The 20,390-nt window shown below is 45.3% G+C and overlaps 1 protein-coding gene across 1 annotated transcript; it reads right to left on the reverse strand.

Moving 5' to 3' along the window:
• Positions 1–4,908: 4,908 nt before the first annotated feature.
• LOC307213454 (sulfotransferase 6B1-like) lies at positions 4,909–17,269 on the reverse strand. The gene is made up of 7 exons (XM_079971375.1): positions 16,629–17,269; positions 12,507–12,652; positions 11,884–11,973; positions 10,757–10,883; positions 8,780–8,874; positions 8,161–8,317; positions 4,909–5,218 (listed from the first exon to the last, which is right to left on the reverse strand). The coding sequence occupies exons 1-7, from the start codon at positions 16,822–16,824 to the stop codon at positions 5,088–5,090; spliced, it is 942 nt and encodes a 313-aa protein (XP_079827501.1). The 5' UTR covers positions 16,825–17,269; the 3' UTR covers positions 4,909–5,087.
• Between the last annotated feature and the right edge of the window lie 3,121 nt (positions 17,270–20,390).

Raw genomic sequence — 20,390 nt, forward strand, 5'->3', positions numbered from 1 at the left:
TTTTAAATTTGTCATATGCAAAACATAATTTGCTCAAAAAAGTAGTCTTCAAAATCATTATACCAAATTTAAAAATGGAAATTAAAATTCTTAAACATTTTCCAGTTTAGGAAGTCTTTCTTCTTTCTGTTCTAGTAATTAGGTCAGGCATCCCGAATGTTTGAGGCCCTCCAGAGGTTTTGGGACTACAACTCCCATCATCCCTAGCTAACAGGACCAATGGTCAGGGATGATGGGAATTGTAGTCCCAAAACAACTGGAGCGTCGAGTTTGGGGGTGCCTGAATTAGGTGAATGATACCACACAAGTCTGCTCACCCCTCTTTGTGCGACAGTGTTACAGGGTGGCAGAGGCTTCACAGGGGCCCCGACGAGGGAACTGAAACAGTGGTGCCCTACTTGGTAGATGGTGGGGGCTTAAGCCCCCTCCGCCTATCAGGAACTGGATCCTAGCCTGCACCCAGCTTTGGTGAATGGGGATGCAGGCTGGGGACTTGGGCTGAGCCAGGGGGCAGAGTCGACAAAGCAGGTAGGCTTCCATCGGATCCACCCATTGGCCATTTAAGCAGCCCGCACCTGGGGCACTACCTGTTTGTTCCTTCGCTGGGTTTTCTTCCCTGCCCACCCTCCCTCAGTTTCAGCTGATAGTCAATGACTTTGCTGTGGCTATGGTAGTCGCTGTTCTTTATGGGGCCAGGTAGGAATTTGCCCACCGGGCTAATTGGCACCGACCTGGTGGGTTTGCTTACCTCATAGCAATTGTCACAACCAGTTTGGCATTGGGTCAATCCTTTGTTTTGGATGGAGGGGAGGTTGTAGTCTCTGCCTGCCCCTCCAAATTCTGGGGTATCCCGTTAAAGGGATCCAGGGGGAGTGGCCATGTCTGTGTGCCCAGGCAGGGTCAGGGCTGAAGGCACTCCCCCAGACAGCAGTCCCCATGGGTGTCACCCTTGTTGGAAATTCCATTCCACCCTTTGCTGCAGATACAGTGGTACCTCACAAGACGAAATTAATTCGTTCTGCGAGTTTTTTCGTCTTGAGATTTTTTTCGTCTTGCGAAGCACGGATTTTGGAAAAGCTTCAAAAATCACCTGTCAGAGCTGCCTCCAGGTCCCAGCTCACAGAGGACCAACGCTAGGCTGTAGTTATGTACAAAAGTCTTCATTGAGATTCAGTCTCCATTTTAAAGCCGCAGTGTGCAGCTCTACGTCCCGACCTTAGACCGGCGAAGTCCCGTCTGAGTCTCCTCCCCCTCCACACCAGTTTAAGACTCTCGCTTTGCTCCACCTCTTCCTAAGTTCCTTTCTCCTCTGGGCCCTCCTGCCCGCTAGGGTCTCATCCTTCCTGGACTCCTCTGACGCTGACCCTGACGATTCTTGCCCCTCCTTCCGGCGGGCTTTAGGACCTGGTTCCCTATCCGGGCTACCTTCTGTGCCGCTCGCCTGTACCTTTGAACTTGGCGCGCGCGCCCAGCCTGCAACTTTCCTCTTAACCGTTAACTCGCTCTCCGATGGAGGCGTGGTCAACCCTGACTCATCTTCTCTCGCTGGTGGTGCATATGTGGGCTCTGACACCTGGGACTCCTCCCCCCCACTACGCTGTGGTGGGGAAGCTGTTCCTGATTTCCAACTGCTGCTCTGGGAGTCCCCGCTGGCCCCTTGCTTCTGGGGTGTCCCCCTTGGGTCGCCCCTTGCCCTGCCCATCGGCGCCCCCTTCTGTGAATCTTCTGATTTGCTGGAGAGGCTCATGGAATCTATCGGGCTGCTGTCATATTCTCCTATGCTGCCCTCGGATTGCTCCCCCTCGCTTTCCATCTCCTCTCCTCCCTGCGCTCCCGCTGAGTCCCTGACATCCATCCCCCCCTCGAAGCCCCCCCTTCCCCCCTCCCCCTCTTCTGGCGTGGGTTCCGGGTGCTCCAATGCTGTGGGGGTGCATGCCGGATACCGGTCTTCCCCCCTGGCATGCTGCCCGTCCGTGACGGTTACATCGACGTCACTCTCCTCCGCTTCCATCTCGTTGCCGGCGTGCTCGAACCCAGGATCCTCCCCCAACCCGTCCATGCCCCCTTGTTCCCCCATTTCCTCTGGGTAGTCTGCGTGCCAGGGCCCTCTGAGCAGTCTCCTGCGCCACTCCTCCTCGGGTTGAGTGTCCCACCAATAAGAGCGTTCCGCACCCAAGTCTGAGACCGACCCCTCCGGCGAGGTAGTCTCTGGAACCGTCTCCTCAGCCGAGGAGAACCCCTGAAACGTACTGGCTGAGAGTGTGGGGGTGAAAAGATATTCGTCAAAATAATCCTCCGGCATGGGCCTGTGTGGGAAGAGTGCGTGGAACTCGTCTTTGAGGTAGTGCTCCTCCACCGCATAGTACGGCACCCAGCTGTTGGCGCTGGCCGGGGCACCTTCCCTTGCGATGAGATATTCGACTCCCTCTTCCCCCCATCTCGAGTCCAAAATCTCCGTCACCTCGTTGAGTGGCCCCGCCCTCGGCGACCCCCCTGTGATTTCGTCTTTCACAGCCCCGTTGAGCCCCTCCCAGAACAGGTCCCTGACGGACGCTGAGTCTTTTTCCCATCCCAGCGCGTTGACCAATGCAAAAAAGCGGGAATGATATTGCCTTACAGTGGCTCTGCCTTGTTTCAAACCGTGAATCTCTTTTCTAGCGACATCCACATCTATCTCCGATAAAAAACAATCGTCCATCGCCTTAATGAAGGCTTTAGCGTTTTGGAGGGCTGGATCATTATCTCTCCACAGATTGCGCAACCACGCTTTAGCTTCTCCATGGAGATGCGTTAGTATGAAGCCTACTTTCTCCTGCTCATCTCTAAAGTCCTTCTCCAGCAACTTTAGCGCAAAAACTACGTCTGCTCTGAAGTTAGGATATTGCTGCAGACTCCCATCGAAATGCGACACCAGGCTCCCCCCTCTCTTCCCGAGCCCGATCCCTTCTGATTTGGCTGCCGGTGGCCCCTGTTTAGTCAACATTTCCAACCTGTTTTGCAGATCCTTGCAGACAGCATCTGATTCCTCTTCTCTCCTCCTTGCCGCTCGTATTTCTGCGTTAAGTTGTACCACGGCATCTTGCAAAGCTGCCAGTCGTTCTTCTGTAGTCATCTTGTGCTGCTTTTGTGAGCTCGCGAAGCACCAATCTTCGCCCCTCGCTGCGTCCTCTCACGTTGCGAGGTTCTTTGAAATTGGAGACGGGACTTACTGTCAGAGCTGCCTCCAGGTCCCAGCTCACAGAGGACCAACGCTAGGCTGTAGTTATGTACAAAAGTCTTCATTGAGATTCAGTCTCCATTTTAAAGGCGCAGCGTGCAGCTCTACGTCCCGACCTTAGACCGGCGAAGTCCCGTCTGAGTCTCCTCCCCCTCCACACCAGTTTAAGACTCTCGCTTTGCTCCACCTCTTCCTCAGTTCCTTTCTCCTCTGGGCCCTCCTGCCCGCTAGGGTCTCATCCTTCCTGGACTCCTCTGACGCTGACCCTGACGATTCTTGCCCCTCCTTCCGGCGGGCTTTAGGACCTGGTTCCCTATCCGGGCTACCTTCTGTGCCGCTCGCCTGTACCTTTGAACTTGGCGCGCGCGCCCAGCCTGCAACTTTCCTCTTAACTGTTAACTCGCTCTCCGATGGAGGCGTGGTCAACCCTGACTCATCTTCTCTCGCTGGTGGTGCATATGTGGGCTCTGACACCTGGGACTCCTCCCCCCCACTACGCTCTGGTGGGGAAGCTGTTCCTGATTTCCAACTGCTGCTCTGGGAGTCCCCGCTGGCCCCTTGCTTCTGGGGTGTCCCCCTTGGGTCGCCCCTTGCCCTGCCCATCGGCGCCCCCTTCTGTGAATCTTCCGATTCGCTGGAGAGGCTCATGGAATCTATCGGGCTGCTGTCATATTCTCCTACGCTGCCCTCGGATTGCTCCCCCTCGCTTTCCATCTCCTCTCCTCGCTGCGCTCCCGCTGAGTCCCTGACATCACCAAAGTCTTCAAAAACCTCAAAAAAGGCTACCACACCGCGTGCTATGAGTTGCTCCTCAAAGTCAAGTCGCAACTGCACCCCCCTGAATGCATGATTTCAAGAAAAAGGAAACAAACTTGCTTGGCAGGGGGTTGGACTCGATGGCCCTTGTGGTCTCTTCCAACTCTATGATTCTAAGACGTTTCCGTCTTGCGAAGCAAGCCCATAGGGAAATCCGTCTTGCGAAGCAACTCAAAAAACGAAAAATTCTTTCGTCTTGCGAGTTTTTCGTCTTACGAGGCATTTGTCTTGCGAGGTACCACTGTATGTGGATTGTTACATGTCACATGTCTGTTTACATTCCAGCACAGATTGCTTGCATGAGTGGAACCTCCGCTCTATATTGCTTTTGTTTTTCTCTTTCTCCGAGAAGACGGCAAAGAGAGAGGCCATGTTTTCCTTTGTCCTGATTTATGTAGAATAAATGTGTAGCTTAGTATTGTATCCATGCATCAAGCCTGATCTGTTGTGCAGTTTACACTGCTGAGTAATGTGTTCTCAAGCATACGCTGCAGCTTGAGTCACAGACACATGCTGGAGGAGGAGGATGATGGATCTCCACAGCGGCAAGGCTGAGAGGGGAGCCACTCTGGCTGGGGCCAAGCCTGCTGGCTTTTCAACCCCCAATTCTGAGAACCCTATTTGATGTAAGTCTTAGGAACCCCCATCTGGATTGACTACACCTCACTTCCAGCCAGCCGGCCAGAAGTATTTTGATTGTCCCATGCCCAAGCCAAACCTCTTTCATTTGTATTCAATAATGTTGTGGCCTGTTTTGACCCCCCCAAAACCAGCCTCATTGGACTCTTATTTGCATGGGTTGGGGGATGGGAACCTGACGCCTGGTCCTGCAAGTACAGTTTCAGTTCAGAAATAATAAAAACTGTTGGAAATAGTTGACACTTTGAAAAAAGAAATTTTAATAAATTTTACTATGAAAAATTTATCCATTTTATTATGGGCATGGAGGGGGGCATATACCAGAAAGACGTGCCTTTAACAAAACCAACCCAAACATGTCTTCCTTTATGGACAAAACTGAAGGCATGAGAGAACTGTAGCACCATTGCCCTCCTTAGCTCTTGCAATATAGGTCGTACTTCAGCATCTTTCCAAGCTTAGTTTTTCCTGCAGCCTCCTCAAATTTTCTATCCATTTCTTCATTCTGGCTCTCAGAGAAGACACTCTTCCAGTCACCTACTATGCCTGCAAATATAAAGCATAATAAAGATTATAGTACAAGAGAGAGAGATTTATTGTGCCATGAGCTTTTGGTGACTGGAGTCACTTTATCAGACACATGGAAGTGTTATCTTAAATGAAACCCCGCTTTTAATTCTCCACAACTACCGCCAGATGGGCCCCCGAAACTGGACCTTTTCAGGTGCCTAAAACGTAAAGCAACTCCCCAAGTCAGGTTCACTTGGCCCCTTTGCTGCTTGTTACAGCAAAAGCCCTCTTCTGATGTCTAAGACACACACACATGGGCTAAAAGTCAGGAGGGGACAAGGGTGCACAGGAAAACAAAGTCCCTGGTGTCCCCACCTGTAGCAGGGAAAATTTGAAGGGGGATTGTTAATATGTTTTGGTAAACACACTTAGCATCTTCTTTGGGACTGGGATCCCCTGGGATCAGGAAGTTGGGCAGGAATACTGCATTGGAGAGTGCATGCATGCTCCTGTCTCCTGTGGATTTTCAGCCCACACACATCTGGGTGAATGCCTGAATAGGGCTGTAGAATATTTCATTTCAGTGAGCTTTTGTGGGTTGCCATCTTGCAATATGTGCTTACTTATTTTAGAGCTCCAAAGAATGTTGCACTGAGTGGTATGAAACTGAGTGGTAAGAATGAATACAACAATTACAGCCTGGGATTGTTTCAGACTGATTATGGTTTTATGGACACCTCGTTGTTGGTAGTGATGGTTTGCTGTTGTTGTTGTTTTGCTGAAATCCACCATTAATGTTTTGTTGAGAGGGTGCCCTTCAGAGGCAAAAATATATTATGATAAATATATTTGGCTCAGGACCGCAATACCTCAAGAACCACCTCTCCTTACATGAACCAACCCAGACCCTGCACTCATCATCTAAGGGCCTTCTTTGTGTGCCCTCTCCATGAAAAGTCTGTGGAGTGGCAACACTAGAACAAGCCTTTTCTGCAGTGGTTCTCCACAGGGAGGTTCAGCGGGCACCTTCATTATATACCTTTAGGCGCTAGGCAAAAACTTTCCACTTAAACCAGACCCAGTCACTCCGACATCAATACCAGGGAGGATTCTGGAGCAGATCATTAAGCAAACAGTCTGTGAGCATCTAGAAAGGAATACTGTGATCACCAATAGTCAGCATGGATTTCTGAAAAATAAGTCATGTCAGACTAACCTGATCTCGTTTTTTGACAGAATTACAAGCCTGGTAGATGAAGGGAACGCAGTGGATGTAGCCTACCTTGATTTCAGCAAGGCATTTGACAAGGTGCCCCATGATAAAGAAGCTCGTAAAATGCACAAACTTGACATGAGCCAACAGTGTGACGCGGCAGCTAAAAAAGCCAATGCAATTCTGGGCTGCATCAATAGGAGTATTGCATCTACATCAAGGGAAGTAATAGTGCCACTGTATTCTGCTCTGGTCAGACCTCACCTGGACTACTGTGTCCAGTTCTGGGCACCACAGTTCAAGAAGGACACTGACAAACTAGAACTAGAACGTGTCCAGAGGAGGGCAACCAAAATGGTCAAAGGCCTGGAAGCGATGCCTTATGAAGAACGGCTAAGGGAGCTGGGCATGTTTAGCCTGGAGAAGAGGAGGTTAAGGGGTGATATGATAGCCATGTTCAAATATATAAAAGGATGTCACATAGAGGAGGGAGAAAGGTTGTTTTCTGCTGCTCCAGAGAAGCTGACACGGAGCAATGGTTCCAAACTACAAGAAAAAAGATTCCACCTAAACATTAGGAAGAACTTCCTTACAGTAAGAGCTGTTCGACAGTGGAATTTGCTGCCAAGGAGTGTGGTGGAGTCTCCTTCTTTGGAGGTCTTTAAGCAGAGGCTTGACAACCATATGTCAGGAGTGCTCTGATGGTGTTTCCTGCTTGGCAGGGGGTTGGACTCGATGGCCCTTGTGGTCTCTTCCAACTCTATGATTCTATGATTCTATAAACCAGACCTTGAGCTGATTGACATCCAATGCCTTTTTAAATGTGTTGTGGGTGGGAGGATTCTTATTTTTATTCCCATTTTCATTATGTATTTTGTGTTTTTTATATTGTAAATCTATGGATGAAGGGCAGTGTACAAATTTAATAAATTATTGTTATCATTATGGTTATGATCATTAAAATGCTATAGCATTTAACGTAATAAAAATATCTAAACAGCTTATATTGTAAATGATGAAAACAGAACATCCAACATTCACTAAATATGTGGATGAATTCATGTGGAAAAACTGTAAGCAGAGCCCTGAAATCCAAGAGGAAAGGTAGGTTTGTGGCATATTCATGAAAACAACAGATTCTAGGCTACTTTCTACCTGATGTAACTGAAGCATTACGGAGGTGTGGTTTCTCTCCCTCAATAGAGCATCACTGAAACATACAATCCTGATCTACATACTAGAGTGGTACAATCCAATCATAAGACTGTGATACATTTATAGATTTACTCTAAAACATTCCACTTATAGGCTTACGTCTCATACTGCACAATGTTTCTGGAAGAAAACGTACTAGAGAAGCAAGGTATATACTGTTGATGATAGTAATTTAACATATTAGAACAGGGATCGGCAAACCACGGTCTGCGGGTTGGATTCGGCCCAAGGGGGTCATTAAACTGGCCCCCGACCCTTGCCACCCACTCAGTCAGTCCCTGCGTGGAGCTAAACCGGGGCAGTGCACTGTTTAGCTCCACACAGGGACTGACTTCTGGGACGCAGCCACGGCTTCCTATTGGCTGCAGGAAACTCCTACAGCCAATAGGAAGCCATTGACACCTCCTCGTCCTCCCCCGCCATGGCTCCGAAAGCCAGCGAGGAAAGAGCAGCGGGCATGTGTACATGTGCACGAGTGCACACGCTCCTGTGCGCAGGCGATCTGGCCCACCGGCGGAAAAGTTTGCAGACCCCTGTATAAGAATGTTACCTTTACGGAAAAGAGTGTTGCCCATTTCCCCATGGGTTTCATTGGATTTTTCTTTCATGCTGTTGAAACTGGTCTTCTCCATAATGGACTGAATATCTTGTTCCGTCACAGAAAAATTAAAGAATTCAGCTATTTTTTTTATTCCCAGAGTTGTGTTCTGGATAAAGAAAACAAGGGTGTCACAAGTGAAAAATACTGTGACCTCATGAAACTTTTCCAGATCCCCAGTTCCTGTTTTCGTTCTGCGTTCCACACAAGAGTTGCAACCAGCACATAACTTTCTTCAATCCTGCTCAGTTGTTCTTTGACTACTAAACAATATGTTTTGTAACAGAAAAATATGTGGCCTTATTATTGTTTCCAGATGTGTCTTTCCTTGCAAGCTGTAATTGTTTGGAACTGTCTATGAAGAAATAGTCCTCAGTGACTTCCAGAAATCCAGTCAAAATAAGATTTAACAAATCCAGAAGTTGTATTTTGAAAGAAAACATTCATGAGCTGTTTACCAGTCAAAGAGGGTAGAGATGAGCAGAAACCATGATTTAAATCCGGTTTCAATTTCCTTCACACACTCTCCATTAGAAATGCTTTAAAAATAATTTTTAAAAGTGTTATTTACCTCTTTTAGTTCCTCATAGGTAATAAACATAATATTTTTGTCATCCAGATACTTGTTCCATTCAACGATATGATTAAAATAAAGGCCGTAGGGAACTAGTAAGAAGAAAGCAGAACATTTTATTCATGTAACAAATCTCTGATAAGACAATGATAAAGGCTTTTATGTAAAATCTGAATTCATTTTCCACAAGTAACATTTGCTTATGCAAGCTAATGTTTGGAAAGGTAGCATATGAAAATGTTTTTCAAAATGTATTCCATGGATCTTGTTGTTGATGGTCCTATGTTATGTCTTTTACGCCAAATCCGTAATTCTACCGAGGGAAGACTAGCCTCTAGGCCAGTGGTAGCCAAACTTGGCCCTCCAGCTGTTTTTGGGCTACAGCTCCCATCATCCCTAGCTAACAGGACCAATGGTCAGGGATGTTGGGAATTGTAGTCCCAAAACAGCTGGAGGGCCAAGTTTGGCCACCACTACTCTAGGCGTTTGGTATACAGGGTGGTACAGAGAAAATTTGCCTTTAAAACTTTGATTGGACAGCTTCCGTAGATCCAAGGTCCAAATCTGAGCCCCATATAATAACTGTGTGAGGGGTTTAGCTTGGAACACTTCCAGGACCGATGGTATATGTTTACCACCTTTTGTGTAGAACAAACATGTCAGAATTTTGGCATTTTGGGACGCTTTTTCTTTTGCACATTTCTGGTGTGCTCCCCATGACCCCATAAATTGGAAAATAAGGCCAAGATATTTGAAGACTTTGACCTGTTCAATTAGCTGATTGTCCATGCGCCATCTATGGGCCTTATGTAGTTTCTTGAGAAAACCATGTCTTTAGTTTTCTTGTAAATCACAGCCAGCTGTTCTCTCTGTTATGTCTTTTACAATGATTCATGAGGTTAATTAAGTAATAATAGTTTTCAAATGCTCTTCACTTATGTGCCTGTGCATTGTGTGCACCAATATTTATTATATGCGCTAGTTCAAATGTAATTCTTTTCACTTTATTCACTTTTCTGGAAAGTATAGACCACCACACATAGCTTAGACCACTTTGGCTTTTTGCCTCTGGTGACTGCTTGCACACAAATCACAGGTTGTCTGGACTTGTTCTCCAAAACTTAAATTCTGTATGTAAGCCAGTCAGCAAAGGTATGTTGTATAAAAATTCATTTATTGTTTATGATGCCACGCAAGATTTCTGGTGCTTTTTAAAAAAAATGCATTTGCAAAATTGAAAATCTAAAACTGCTCTACTAAAGATTTGTGAAACTCCAAACAGTTTACAGCAGTGTTTCCCAACCAGGCGCTATATGGCCCCCTGCCCCCCCCCCGGATATTCCAAGGGGGGCACAGGTGGAAATTACGTAATGAGGATGCACAGAGGGAAGTGAAAAAGAAAAGTGTGTGTGTATCCTGATTGGCTGGCTGGCTATCTGCTTGCCCAATCACAAGCAGGTAAGCGGGCAGTCCATCGGGGGCCACCTAGTACTTCTTTTTGCCCCATGCATTTTCTTGGAGCAGTCCTGGTTTGTTTACAGAAAGAGAGGACAATCATGATTGCACCTGTTCTGACCCCTGCTTGAAACCTCCTTCCTTGGAGGTTTCAAAGCAGAGGTTGGATAGCCATCTGTCATGCATGCTTTAGCTAAGTTTCCTACATTGCAGGGGGTTGCAGTAGAAAGATGACCCTTGTCGTTCCTTCCAGCTCTATGATTTTTCCCCTTCAGTAAAATTTCATTAAGTTCCTTTCATTTTATGTAATTGTATTTTGTATAAATTTAAAATAAAACATGTTCTATTTAGAAACGAAACATTTCCACAGGAAGGAAACAAGGTTGGAAGGGGGCCACGGTCAGAGAAAAGTTGGGAAACACTGATTTAGAGCAACATGACCTTTTCTTCTTCTTACAAATTCATATTTCTGTTGTACCTAGTCTAGAATTTAACAGGCTGAATGGAAGAGGCACATACCTATTCCATTCATAAATTCTGAGAAGAACTCATCCCAGGTTTTCTGATCAGGGATGATGCTCATGCCTTTGGAAAAATGGAAGTAGGATACAGCCGTGTCTTTCGGATTTCGAAACAAAACCAGGATCTTCAAAACAGAAAGAGGCAGAACAGGTATGCAAAACTAGGGGGACAAAGTTCATATCCATAACACCAAAAACATAAATCATCTAAACTTTTTATTTAATCCATAGTATGAAAATATTCATGTATTTGGCCATGAATTAATATGACGAAGTTTAGAGAAAGAGTATAAAGCAAGGGGACAAACCCCTTAAAAATAATAATAATGAGATGAGCTCCTAGCTCATTGTTAGAAATTGTTCGCTGAACATGGAAGTCAATTCCTCAGAATCCCAGGTAAAAATTGTACAGGATTACAGCATCAGGGTGGAATCCAATGTAGCCCCAAAGCCACTGTTCCATCAGCTCAAGGATTTCTGTTTGTGCAACAGAAGGCCTCACCCTCTCCTTTCCTTGTACTCCCCCTTAAACTACTCTGAAGTTTCCCCCAACCCTTTGGAGCAGATTTGGAGAGGACATGGGGCATGTACAGAGAGAGGCAAAGACTTTTTGAACAAGTGTAAATCCTTTGGCTGATGGGACTCCTTAGCAGAAAGCCATCCTTAGGATGGCAAAAGCCTCTGCTTGAGACCCTGATAAACTTCTGCCATGCAGAATGCAACCATTCAGTGGCTGGGCATGATGCTAATGTATTCTTTAGCATTATTTTTTGAAAGCTGCAGCAAACCTTAGACTCATGGGCTGCACCTCTGCTCTCTCCTCCCTCTTATACAAGGAGACTGAAAACTTCTGCCCTTGGTTTTGAATAAAACAGTTTTTCATTGTAAAAATGAAAGAAACAAACCTAAAGTTTATTCTGACCAGAATCTGAAACAAGAGTTTGTTCATTGCCATATTTTGGTATGTAAGCCAATTTGATGAATTTTTCATGAAAAGTGGTATATAAATATTCTAAATGGATGGATGGATGGATGGATGGATGGATGGATGGATAGATGGATGGATGGATGGATGGATGAATGGATGGATGGATGGATTGAGGAAACTTTAAGCAGTGAACTTACCTTTGCCTTTTTTTGGAAAATAGATTTGGGAATCTTTTGAGGAATGAGATGTGTTTTTATCACTCTTCTGGAAGGTAACTTCTTCAACCTCTTTAGTAACATGTTAGAAAAAAGAGAAATGTTAACATTCCTTTGTGTGAAAAATAGCATGGTGGTTTGATTGTACTATAGGAATAATCCACAGCAAGTTTGACACATTGAGAGCTGCTTCACATAACTCTGAATGTAACCATTTCTCTGCAGAAGTAAGTCTTATTGAATTCATTGGAGTTCACTCCCTGGTAAATTGGGTTAGGGTTGCAGCCTTAAATATTAGGAAGCCAGACAAGGCACAGCTGAAGTCACTTGTTTTTGTCTCTGGCTTGTTCAAGCTCATCCAAACAAAAATGCCCAGAAGAGGTTCTGAGTTGAGCTTTGGCACTGAGTTGAGCTTCGGCACGGAGAAACTGAATTCAAAGCAGGGAAGCCAGCCACACCAATGTGTTCTCTCTACCCACCCCAATGGCACTAACTCATCAAACTGACTGCATATTTCTGGAGGGCAGTAGGTTGGAGAAGACCATGTGGTATCTCTCATGTCATTCAAATGCATCAAGCTATGCACTATTCTCGCCAATACTGACCTCAAACTTCCCAGGATCTCCAAATTCAAGGTATGGCAGTAATTTTAATTCTTTCTCTATTTGCTGCCTCCGCTTCATTTCTTCTTCATTGTATTTTCCAGATGCGGCTTCCAACTCTTTTAAAATCTGACCAACCCAGTTAGTACCTGAAGGAATGCCAAAGGACTGTTAGAAATCACAGAAAGAGACTCCTCATACCTGCTATAACATAGGCCTTGCATCACTACTGCACAGCCAAAGGATCTTCAGAGATTCATAACCATGGAATTTGAATGTAGTTGTGGTGTTAAAGAATAGTAAAGGTTAAGGGACCCCTGACCATTAGGTCCAGTCCCAGACAACTCTGGGGTTGAGGCGCTCATCTCACTTTATTGGCCAAGGGAGCCGGCATACAGCTTCCGGGTCATGTGGCCAGCATGACTAAGCCACTTCTGGCAAACCAGAGCAGCGCACGGAAACGCCGTTTACCTTCCCGCCGGTACGGTACCTATTTATCTACTTGCACTTTGACGTGCTTTCAAACTGCTAGGTTGGTAGGAGCAGGGACCGAGCAACAGGAGCTCACCCCATCGTGGGGATTCGAACTGCCGACCTTCTGATCGGCAAGTCCTAGGCTCTGTGGTTTAACCCACAGTGCCACCCACGTACAATCAAATTGAATGTTACGGGAGACTCCAAAAGGGGTAGGTTGTTTTGTTTTGCAGATTAATACAACATAGCAGGTGGCGCTATGGGGACGTGTGTGGCACTGTGGTCTAAACCACTGAGCCTCTTGGGCTTGCCAATCAGAAGGTCAGCTGTTCGAATCCCTGCAGTGGGGTGAGCTCCTGTTGCTCAATCCCAGCTCCTGCCAAGCACGCCAAAAAGTGCAAGTAGACAAATAGGTACTGCTCCAGCAGGAAGGTAAATGGAGTTTCCGTGCGCTGCTCTGGTTTCGGTATTCCATTGTGCTAGAAGCGGCTTAGTTATGCTGGCCACATGACCCAGAAAAACTGTCGGCTCCCTCGGCCTGTAAAGCGAGATGAGCACCACAATCCCAGAGTCGTATGCGACTGGACTTAACTGTCAGGGGTCCTTCACCTTTACCTTTTACAACATAGATAAGACCATATGTGTGCGGTGGTTTGCATTGGGGGTTTTTTTGTGTTTTTTTGCAGGGGAGATAATGAGGCTGACTGGTTCTTTCCCCTAGACCTAACTTAAGAATGATGTCCATTAACCTCTCCCAATTCAGATCAGGGTCCCCTCTGTAATAAACAAAATCTGCCCTTATTCCCTTATGGGGGACACAAAAGCCCTTATAGAGTCCGTTGTAGGTTCTCCATCAGTAGGAGAAAATAACAGAGGCCAACCAGAGAATATTGAGAAGGAAAGCAGCTAGTAAGCCTGATCTTTATTGAACTGTTGCAACAGAGTGCCTTCCTCACACGCAGGTAAGGAGGAGGACCCAGAACCAAGGTGTGCCTGCCCTTATATAGACATTTTAAATTGCCTTCCTTGGAGCTCAAGACCACCCCTCCATACATCATACATACATCACAGAAAAGGTGGTCTACAACAAAAATTTTAATGTTGTTGTTTTTCCTGTCTGCCAGGTTATCTGATAATGCCTTATCTGATTGCCTTTCCTGGTAGTCTGGCCATTCCTTTGAGATGGTGATTACCCACTTCCTGAGACAATGGGAAGGTTCCCTCACCCCCTCTCTCTTTGCAGAGAAAACATTTGGTCAGTTTGGGAGTCAAAATGGTATCAGGGCGGTCTTCCTGTGCTGCTCCAGACATGTGGTCCACATATCTATGTATGTGCTTGGTTGGTACATTTATGAACATTTTATATATATATGAGACCTTAATTTTTTTTATTTCAGTCCCCCCCCCCTTTGGGGCTTAATTTTTTTATTTCACCACTGTCACTCTGTTCCTTTGAATTCTGCCTTTATAGATCTATGTTTTCTCATATATCTCTGTTTCTCTAGGTCCATGGGCTTTGCAAGAAGTAAAGTTGTGATGGAGCTGAGCAGGGGAGAATGATTTTATTGTATTGAACCCTTCAGGATTTTGTCTATACACCAATAAAAGGTTTGAGATTGAGAATGAAAAACAAAACAAAACAATGCTACACTTGCCAATAGTGTGATGCCCATGAGAGGACACCCCATTTGTGGAACAGTCTCCCCTCACATATCTTGTTGATGCCAACTCTGAGGGGTTTTAGGTGCCTTGTAAAATATATTTTTATTTATTTAGGCATTTTGTTAGCCAACTGTGAACAGGGGTGTAATGAAGCAGGGTGGATTTGATTTAAATCACTAGTCAGTAAGACTTGATTTAAATCTTTTTTATTTATTTTTACAGAAAGACTGATTCTTGCTGGTATAATCTTAATATTTACAACCAGATGAAGGTTTCATTTTTGGAATAATAAATTTTCAGAGTAGTTTTTACAGTTATATCAAAAATTACTGATTTGGTTGTACTATTAGAAATACATAGACAGTTAATTATGAAATTATTGTGAGGTTTAATAAGTTAACTGTTTATATTTGGACAACATTTCTGCTGTACTTTATGGGAAGAAGAAAAACAATCATTTCCTTAATAACAATTTAAACAATTTATTTAACTAAAGCAATAATATGATAGCATATGTATCCATGTTTGTTAACTGATGTGGTTAAACTTTTTTAAAAAAAGAAAAACTTAGACTGAGTTTTAGCACACATGAAAAACTTAAATCCTTATTTCCTGATGAATAGCCTTTGGACTATAACGTAACTTAAATAGAAAACTATTTTTAGAAAGATTTTTCCTCCAAAAGCATTTTACAGTCATACCTCAGGATAAATACACTTCAGGATAAGTATTTTCAGGTTGCACTCCACGGCAACCCGGAAGTAACGGAGCGTGCTACTTCTGGGTTTTGCTGCTCACGCATGCGCAGTCAAAATGACGTCACACGCATGCGCGGAAGTGGCAAAACACGACCCACGCATGCGCAGAGGCGCAGTCACATCTTACATTCTGTTCAGGATGCGAACGGGGCTCCGGAACAGATCCCGTTCACATCCTGAGGTACCACTGCATTTTAAAAATCCAATTTAAATTTAAAAATCCAATTTAAATATAAAAAAATCCAATTAATTTTTTAAAAAATCTGATTTTTTTTAAAAAAAAAAACCATTGATTTTTATCCACCCTGTAATGAAATGTAACAGGGTGTAACACGGGGCGAGGTTCTGCATGCTCTGCCAACATGTGAGAGGGCCAGGAACAGAACCCCCACGCAAAATGGTCGCTGCCTATATATGTGTAAATAAACCATATACCCTCATGACACCACACCACATTCTCTGCTGTGCCTCATTCCAAAACAAACACGAACCCTGGGTAAGCGCCTGGAACCCCTGGAATCTCGCACTGCTCAGAGATTGGGGTGCAACAGTATGCATGCAAGGACATGATTGGGATGGATAATGCCCCCCCCCCACACACACACACCTGTAATGCTTATAGAATTTGGCATTTTTATTTCCATGCTTATTAATGCATATCATTTAACATGTAGGAGGTTTTTAAAATCATAAATGGCAAAATCTCATTTTGCAGGCCCTGTATTTCTCCCCACCCCCCACCCCTTCTCTTAAATCATGGGTAGGCAAACTAAGGCCCAGGGCCAGATGCAGCCCAATCGCCTTCTCAATCCGGTCCATGGACGGTCTGGGAATCAGCGTGTTTTTACATGAGCAGAATGCGTCCTTTTATTTCAAATGCATCTCTGGGTTATTTGTGGGGCATAGGAATTCGTTCTCCCCCCCCCAAAAAAAGTCTGCCCCCCCCCCACAAGGTCTGAGGGACAGTGGACCAGCCCCCTGCTGAAAAAGTTTGCTGACCGCTGTCTTAATACAAGTGTTTTGTCTTTTTCTTTTGAGGCACTTTCACCAAGAGAGCTCACTAAATGTTTCACAACTAGGTTTCTGCTGATTAAAAAAAGGATGTGGTGTTAATTATAATGAGAACCTTAATATTATAATATAAATGCTTTATTATTATTATTATTATTATTATTATTATTCTCTCTCACTCACACACTCCAAGTATTTCTTGCAAGACAAGCATACTCACCAGTTTTGGCGTATCCCACTAATACCACATCATCACTCCGAGCTTCAAACGTGTCAAGAATTTTCATTGTGTCGGGACAACAGACTATGCTAGGATATAAACCCCCATCATGCATAAACAACTGGTCTTCAGGAGCAGCCTTTCCAGCTTCTTCCAACTTCTTGTCCATAATTTCCTTCAATCCTTCCTGAGACATGATTGTGCAGGATAGGAGACTAGCGCACAGGTAGACTGAGATCTCAGCCAATAGTGAAATAAAAAAATATAATTATAGAGCCATCGTCTAGTCACGTGCTAAAGAATAAGTTGCCGTGCCTTCCTTGAAGAAGAGAACTGGTTACAGATTAACTCTGAGTTGGTGTTTGGAGCGCAAGAAAGGACTCTGACCTTTTTCTTCCAGCCTGCACGGCATTTAGTGAGGGTGCGGCCAATTTGTGCTGAGCCAGGACACTAAGAAATGTTTGTTTCTGAGAGAGAAAATTGGCCAGAGGGAGAGGGAGGAGGGGTGCATTCCCTGGAAACACGCAAATAGAAGAAGGCAGTTTTCCTTGCTTCCACCCACGAGGAGGAGTAAGAAGTTAATTTCTAAGCTGAGATTTCAACATCTGGAACTCCAAATTGGACAGAAGCACGCACATTACTGGGAGTGGAACTGCTTACAATAAACTCGTACTCATGCAATCCATTTATTTTCATTATGCTGGGCAGAATCCTGCCCTCAACTTTCTGGATAATGCAAGAGGAGCTGTTTCCCCTCCCCCTGCCTTTTTCTCAGGATGCTTTTTTTCTCAGGATGATGATGAAATTTCAGCAGAAATTTACTTTACTTAAGGGGTGTGTGAGAGTGAGTGTCTTCTTCCATTATACTGTTCTAGATTAGGGACACACACACACACACACCGAAACCCTAGAAATTAATAAATGCTAGGATTTTGATTATTTGGGATGTGAAGGGAGAAATACCGGTACCAGTTGCAGAGGAATTCCACATGGAATGCCACATTTGGCCTATGGGTCTGAGGTTCCCCACCCCTGATCTATAGGGAACTCCCAGGAGAGGTCATCTGGAGATGTGGGTGGAGATACCACCATGATGTGGTCTACTCTTGGCTTTCCCTCTGCTTTCCATCAGCTGCAGGGGAGGCTGTGGGTGTGCTGAAGCAATGCTTGAGCATGGCAGTGGGCTGGATAAGGGTGAATAGACTTGAACCAGATAAGATGAAGGTGCTTTCAGTAGGTTACTCTTAGACCCAAGTTCTCCATAGAGGTTGTGCTCCTTCTAAAGGATCAGGTTCACAGTCTGGGGTCAGTTATTGATCCAGCATTGTCACTGGAGTTCAAGAGGCCTTTGCAGTTTCTTTCTTTCAAGTTCAGCAACCATACCTGATGGAGATAGTTGGGTCATAGTCACCCATTCTCTGGAAACCTCCCATTCAGACTATTGCAATGTTTTGCTGTGTGTCATTCTGCCTTTAAAAAGAGAAACAGCCCAGATTTTGCTGTTGATCCAAAATAGGGCCACAAGATAACTTACTGCAACTATGCAGTTGGATCATATTACTGTGGTACCTCGGGTTAAAAACTTAATTCGTTCTGGAGGTCTGTTCTTAATCTGAAACTGTTCTTAACCTGAGACACCACTTTAGCTAATGGAGCCTCCCCCTGCCGCCGCACAATTTGTGTTCTCATCCTGAAGCAAAGTTCTTAACCCAAGGTACTATTTCTAGGTTAGCGGAGTCCGTAACTTGAAGAGTATGTATCCTGAAGTGTCTGTAACCTGAGGTACCACTGTACACCACTCCTTTGTCAGGTAGACTGGCTCCTTGTCCATATATTTGTATTTTTATGTTGCGAATTGCCCTGTGATCTTCGGATGAAGAGTGGTATACAAATTTAATGAATAAATAAGGACCCAGTTAAAGGGTTAGGACCCTTTAAGGCAGGGGTTGGCAAACTTTACCTCGCCTGGGCCAGTTCACTCCGCAGAGATTGCTCTGTGGGCCGGAACGCGTCTGCGCATGTGCAGGCGCGATTTCCAGCGTTTGCATCTGTGCAGATGCGATTTTTGGCATCTATGCATGTGCAGACACGATTTCTGGTGCCACGGAAGCAAGTCCCCGCTCTGCGCTGCGCCAGTTTAGTGCAGCACGTGGGGACTCGCCAAGCAGGCAACTTGGTTCAGGGGTGGCTCGTAGTCAATGGGCTGCAGGTTGCCGACCCCTGCTTTAAGGTCTTTGTGGCCTGTGATCATGTTACTTGAAAGATCACTTTCTTTCATGTATGGCTACTAGTCATGAATGGCCACAGTGGTACCTTAGTTCCCAAACAGCTTAGTTGTCAAACAAATCGGCTCCCGTATGCCACAAACCCAGAAGTAAGTGTTTTGGTTTGGTTTGCGAATGTTTTTCGTATGTTCTGGAAGCACCTGCAGCCAATCAGAAGCTGCACCTTGGTTTTCAAATGGTTTCAGGAGTCGAATGGAGTCCCGGAATGGATTAAGTTCAAGAACCAAGGTACCACTGTATATTATATCCAGTAAGAGAGGTAGCATACTGTAACTCAAAATAGCAATTGCTGGGAAACAGTACTACCTGACCATTTTCTCCCCTTAGAGGGTGGTAGAAACATAGGTCAAAGTGTTGCTGTGAGCACAGGTAACTGGGGCAATATGTCCCGAGAGCATTTTACAAGAGGGTAAACAATGAGAGTGCAAAGGGTAGCACGGAATAAGGCAATTGATGACCTTCACCCCATAAGCAAGCTTGTTTCAGAGCTATCTGATTGCCTTCACTGGATTTTTCTTAAACTATGGCATACTAGGAGTGTATGAACAGCTGTGACCAGACCCTTACATAAAAGCATGCTTTAATTATGCTGGAAGCTGCCCGGTGAGGGTGGGGCCAGAGTCTGACTAGGTTTGCTTAAACTTTTACACACTAGGAGGGTATGAACCTCTGGGACCACACCCTTACATGAAAGCTTTGCTTTAAATGCTTTACCTTGGTGTTCCTGGAACTCAAACCCTACCCTTTGAGGTTTGGAGCCCCAGGGCCTATGAAACATAAGAAGAGCTCTTGTCTCTCTAGTCCGGAATGTGGTTTCCCACAATGGCCTCTGAAGCCCCCATGGGAAGCCCAGCAGCAGCCCTCTTCTGCTCTTGTTCGCCAGCAAATGAGATTCCAGTGTTGCCCTTGATCCTGGTAACCATTGTGACTAAGAGCCTTGTTCTCTATTAACTTGTCTGATGTCCTTTTAAAGCCAACTGAATTCTTGCCATCACCACATCTTGTGGTAGGACATTCCATCATAGCTGTCAACTTGTCCCTTTTCTTGCGAAGAATCCTATTCGGAATAAGGGAATTTCCCTTTAAAAAAGGGAAACTATGCATTTCATAGTTGGACAATGTCCAATGTAAAGAGGTGGGAGCTGGATGGGATTAACCTGATTCAGCTCTGCCTGCCTGGATGCTCTTGGCAACACCAATGCAGGCCAGAGGGTCAGGAGAAGGCATTGTCATAGTTCATAGAACTAGTTCTCACACTAGGAGCCACACTAAAGGACTTGCCTGGTGCCGTGGAGACAGGCTGGAGATGCTTTTGGTATATCACCCACCCTCCTGCCCAGTGAGCTCCCTGATGGAGGCTGTCTCTGGTGCCGTGTTGGAAGAACCCAAGACTGTGCTATGAATGACTCAGGGTTACCTCAGAAGTTCAAAGCCTCCTGTGGTCATTATGGGACTGTCTCAGAGCAGAGCATACCAT

This window comes from Podarcis cretensis (assembly GCF_951804945.1).
Source record: "Podarcis cretensis genome assembly, chromosome: 3".
Taxonomy (NCBI): Eukaryota; Metazoa; Chordata; class Lepidosauria; order Squamata; family Lacertidae; genus Podarcis; species Podarcis cretensis.

Bases quoted from the DNA above. Each gene is read 5' to 3' on its own strand.
- LOC307213454 (XM_079971375.1), bottom strand. From the start codon at position 16,824: ATGTCTCAGGAAGGATTGAAGGAAATTATGGACAAGAAGTTGGAAGAA. The intron at 11,974-12,506 runs GTCAGTATTGGC...ATGTTACTAAAG, and splicing joins GAGATCCTGGGAAGTTTGAG to AGGTTGAAGAAGTTACCTTC. The intron at 8,875-10,756 runs GTATGTGCCTCT...TCTTCTTACTAG, and splicing joins AGAATTTATGAATGGAATAG to TTCCCTACGGCCTTTATTTT.